This window comes from Nansenia antarctica (assembly GCF_963989245.1).
Source record: "Nansenia antarctica genome assembly, chromosome: 4".
Classification (NCBI taxonomy): Eukaryota; Metazoa; Chordata; class Actinopteri; order Argentiniformes; family Microstomatidae; genus Nansenia; species Nansenia antarctica.
Window position 1 is genome coordinate 2,795,779 of NC_137689.1, and position 5,000 is coordinate 2,800,778.

General features: G+C 44.9%; 1 protein-coding gene across 1 annotated transcript in view; it reads left to right on the forward strand.

Annotated features, from left to right (window-relative positions):
• LOC308156719 (homeobox protein PKNOX2-like) overlaps positions 1 to 5,000 on the forward strand; it is a gene marked incomplete at both ends in the record, with an annotated part of 34,300 nt that overhangs the window by 18 nt on the left and 29,282 nt on the right. Inside the window, 2 exon segments of the mRNA XM_080530137.1 lie at positions 1 to 69; positions 4,958 to 5,000. The exon segment at positions 1 to 69 is cut by the window's left edge and continues 18 nt beyond it; the exon segment at positions 4,958 to 5,000 is cut by the window's right edge and continues 94 nt beyond it. Of these exon segments, the coding sequence (XP_080386263.1) occupies positions 1 to 69; positions 4,958 to 5,000 (112 nt within the window).

The window sequence follows — 5,000 nt, forward strand, 5'->3', positions numbered from 1 at the left end:
CCAGCACCAGCACTGACCATGATGGCCACCCAGAGTGTTCCTCCACCATCCTACCAGGAGAGCCAACAGGTGATGACACGCCCGAGAGAGAGAGAGAGAGAGAGAGAGAGAGAGAGAGAGAGAGAGAGAGAGAGAGAGAGACAGAGAGAGAGACAGAGAGAGAGAGAGAGAGAGAGAGAGAGTTACACTTCTTAACACAATGTAAAAACTACACAAATATTAGAGAGGAGTTCTTCCCAAAATTTGAAACAAATTTCCCAGAATTCCGAAGTATGACAGAAAGGGAAAGATTACCAGCCCTTCTGGGGGAACAGAAAGAATGTGCAGTTTTGGCTGCAAAATATGTCAATTCCTGTCACAAGAAAAGGGACAACCAGTAGGACATACATACAGTATGCCATGTTTTATTCTCTGCACCACCTGCTTTATTTTATTTATATTATTTTTATTTATTTTTTCATGTCATTGATATTATGTTGTTATGTTGTTGTTCGTCATATCTGTGATTGTGCTTTGGCAACACTTGTAAAACGTCATGCCAATAAAGCCTGTTGAATTGAAATTGAATTGAAATTGAATTGAATTGAATTGAAATTGAGAGAAGAGAGAAGAGAGAGAGAGAGAGAGAAGAGAGAAGAGAGGGAGAGAGACAGAGAGACAGAGAGAGACAGAGAGAGAGAGAGAGAGGGAGAGAGACAGAGAGGGAGAGAGAGTGGAAGAGGTGGAGAGAGAGACACAGAGAGAGAGAGAGAGAGAGAGAGAGAGAGAGAGAGAGAGTTATGGAGAGAGAGAAACAGAGCGAGAGAGAGGGAGAGGTAGAGGTAGAGAGTTATGGAGGGAGAGAGGAAGAAGGAGAGAGAGAGAGGGAGAGGTAGAGAGTTATGGACAGAGAGAGAGACAGAGAGAGTGGAAGAGGTAGAGACTAGTTATGGAGAGAGAGAGGGAGACAGATACAGTTATGGACAGAGAGAGAGGAAGAGAGAGAGAGACTCTTATCAGTCTCTAGTCTAACATGTAGTATCACATCTAGGTGATTTAACACTACAGCAGCCGTGCCTACTGTACCTACTATAAGAGCTGCTTCAAGGGTCAAATGACCATAGTCTTTACAATGGGAAGCTGCTACTTACACACAAAAAAACATAGTTAGCCGTCTTGTAAATTATCCTGACACAGACTGCAAAATAGCTTCATACTAGCTTATCCTGATGCGATTTTGAAAATGTAAGGATACTGGGTGGTAGAACGCACATATCTAGGAAAAGTCATGAAAGGAGGGTCCTGAAATGTGATCGAGTGCAAAGATATAAAAATGTTTTACTCACTTGGTCAAGTGACCCCATCCATGGCTGTTCTAGTGTTAACATCTAGGTCTGATCATGTATTGTAGCATCATGCTATGAGTGGCAGTTGGACCCAGGTGCAGAACACAGGAGACGGGATGCAGGTGTAGAATTCAAAATAAAAGCTTCTCTTTATTTGAGCAAACAAACAACAACGCGAACCGAACAGTAAGCGAGAAAATAAAATAGGAGAAAGCTTTAGTCTCCAAAACTTCGTGAACAGCACTAGGCATAAAAATGCAACGATCTCAGCAAACGTCTCTCAGTACATACCTTCCATACAGGCGAGGAACGATAAGGTTATGAAGACACACAACTCACATGACATACGATGAACAACTGACACAGAGGGAAGACACAGGGAAACATAAGTAGACAAAGACTAAGCATTCACCCCTGGTAACAATCACAGTCATTAGGACAGACAGAAATACATGCATACACCAAAGGGGGCGCCAAAGGGTCGCTCAAACAATAGACCGAACCCCCAATCCCTTACACATTGACCCCTGACCTTTACTGTACGCCACTCAATGCCTCTACACCCAATAAGTTGTCCTAAACCACACATCAAAGACAAGCTTACCCATACCCCAACCCTAAACCTAGACCCAATCAAAACAACACATAAAAACGGATCTTAGACCAATTGTGACCAATCAAACCAATCAAAATGTTCTGACTTTTATTCAGAAAAATTTAAATACATTTCAACGTTGTTGAAAATCAATGACACACTCGCTAGTCAAGCCAAGATATGACATGGATTCGAGTGAGTAATCCCCACCACTCTACACTCTCTAACTACACAGCAGAGGGGATTACTCACACAATCCATATTTTGGCCTGACTAGCGAGTGTGTCATTGATTCTCAACAACGTTGAAGTTCATTCTCATTTTTTGGGAACAAAAGTCTGAACATTTTGATCCTTTGCATTTTTATTCGCATTTCTCTGAATAAAACTCAGGACATTTTTGTCAGTTGGTTGGCGCTTGTTCCCGCTCTTTTCACCAACTGCCACATTCTGTGCCGAGCGCTGCAGTAGTGGCAGGAAGTAGAGCAGGTTAGTCAGCGCCCCGCCCAGCCCCCCCCCCTCCTCCCCCAGGTCTCCTCCCTCCCCCCTCCTCCCCCCTCCTCCCCCCTCCTCCCCCAGGTCTCCTCCACCTCCCCCTCCTCCCCCAGGTCTCCTCCACTGTCTCCCCCCCCCTCCCCCAGGTCTCCTCCCTCCCCCCTCCTCCCCCAGGTCTCCTCCCTCCCCCCTCCTCCCCCCTCCTCCCCCAGGTCTCTTCCACCTCCTCCACCCCCCCCTCCTCCCTCCCCCCTCCTCCCCCAGGTCTCCTCCACCTCCTCCACCCCCCCCTCCTCCCTCCCCCCTCCTCCCCCAGGTCTCCTCCACCTCCTCCTCCCCCAGGTCTCCTCCCGCCCCCCTCCTCCCCCAGGTCTCCTCCACCCCCCCCCCCTCCCCCCTCCTCCCCCAGGTCTCCTCCACCACCGTCTCTACTTCCTCCTGGAGGATTAGTGCCGTGGGACGAGGCCTGCGCTGCAGTCAGCATCGCTAAAATGCAAATGAGAGCTAGTTAAGTGTGAAGAAGCTCATTTATTTCCCATTTGGAGCCGGGATTAAGACTAGAAGCTGCCTCTCCCCCCCCCAAAAAAGGGGAGAGGTGGAGGAGGGGCGGGGAGGGGAGGGGGGGGGGGGGGTTTCTCATTTTCTGAGAGGGAGAGAAAGAAAAGAAATGGGCGTAGGGGGACAGGGAGGTGGAGGAGGGGGGGGGGGGGGTTGAACACCTGCCCTGACATCAGTCTGTGCATGTGCACATCCCTGGTGGAGGGGGAGGGGGGGGGGGTGAGACCTATAGACCGTTGAAGATAAGCTTGGTACACATCCAGGCCATCATCGTATACTGAGCGATTCGGCTAATTTCCTCAATCGCCTCAAATGCTGTTTCTTTTGTGTGTGTTTGGTTCAAATAACCATGAAAGAGATTTCAATCTCATAGAGTCAGGTGGGCAGATTCGGCTGCTGCTGTTTGTATTGGAGGGATATTATATAAAACCCGTCGGCGGCGTTACAGTTTGGATAACACTCAGTGTGTTGTTGTACATTTTCTCTTCACTGTTATTTTATGTAAAAAGAAATTCAATCAGGGATCCTACAGCACTAACATCAACAACGCATTTACAACAACAATCCCACACAAAAATAACAAACCTCAAACAACTGCAGAATCTGATGAGAGTATGATGATCTTGGGTTTCAGTATTAACTTTGCAAGTAGAACAGAGAGCAACGTCTATAAGACTTCATTATAAATCATAATACATTTGTGACACAGTCTGATCAACTCGCTAGGCAAGCCAACAATACTGCAACTATTACTGGGTAATAATGATGGGTAATAAGTAATCCCCACTACTACCTAGTTAACTAGAACACTACTTTACATTGTTAGCAGGCTCACAGAACAAGTTGTGTTAGCTGACTAGCGAGTGTGTCATTGATTTTCAACAACACGGAAATGTATTCAAATTTTTCGAAGATCAGATCCCGACATGAGGACCAAATGATCAGACTGTGTCACTTTGATTTCTGTGGTGAACAACCAAACCTGATAGAGACTGACAGGAGAGCCTAGTAGGTCACTAGTAGCTCACTAGTATCTCACTATTATCTCACTATTATCTCACTATTATCTCACTAGTATCTCACTAGTATCTCACTAGTAGGTCACTATTATCTCACTAGTATCTCACTAGTATCTCACTAGTAGGTCACTAGTATCTCACTAGTATATCACTATTATCTCACTAGTAGGTCACTATTATCTCACTAGTATCTCACTATTATCTCACTAGTATCTCACTAGTATCTCACTATTATCTCACTAGTAGGTCACTAGTATCTCACTAGTAGGTCACTAGTATCTCACTAGTAGCTCACTATTATCTCACTAGTATCTCACTAGTATCTCACTAGTATCTCACTAGTATCTCACTAGTATCTCACTATTATCTCACTAGTATATCACTAGTAGGTCACTAGTATCTCACTATTATCTCACTAGTATCTCACTAGTAGCTCACTATTATCTCACTAGTAGGTCACTAGTATCTCACTATTATCTCACTAGTATCTCACTAGTAGGTCACTAGTATCTCACTATTATCTCACTAGTATCTCACTAGTAGGTCACTAGTATCTCACTAGTAGGTCACTAGTAGGTCACTAGTATCTCACTAGTATCATATTAGTATCTCACTAGTATCTCACTAGTATAGCTCACTATTATCTCACTAGTATCTCACTAGTAGCTCACTAGTATCTCACTAGTATCTCACTAGTATAGCTCATTATTATCTCACTAGTATCTCACTAGTAGCTCACTATTATCTCACTAGTATCTCACTAGTATAGCTCACTATTATCTCACTAGTATCTCACTAGTAGCTCACTATTATCTCACTAGTATCTCACTAGTAGCTCACTAGTATCTCACTATTATCTCACTAGTATCTCACTAGTATAGCTCACTATTATCTCACTAGTATCTCACTAGTATCTCACTAGTATCTCACTAGTAGCTCACCGTGGTCTTTGTTTACCTCCCTCAGATGACGGGTACCAGCCAACAGAACTCCAAGGCCCCGCAGGTCC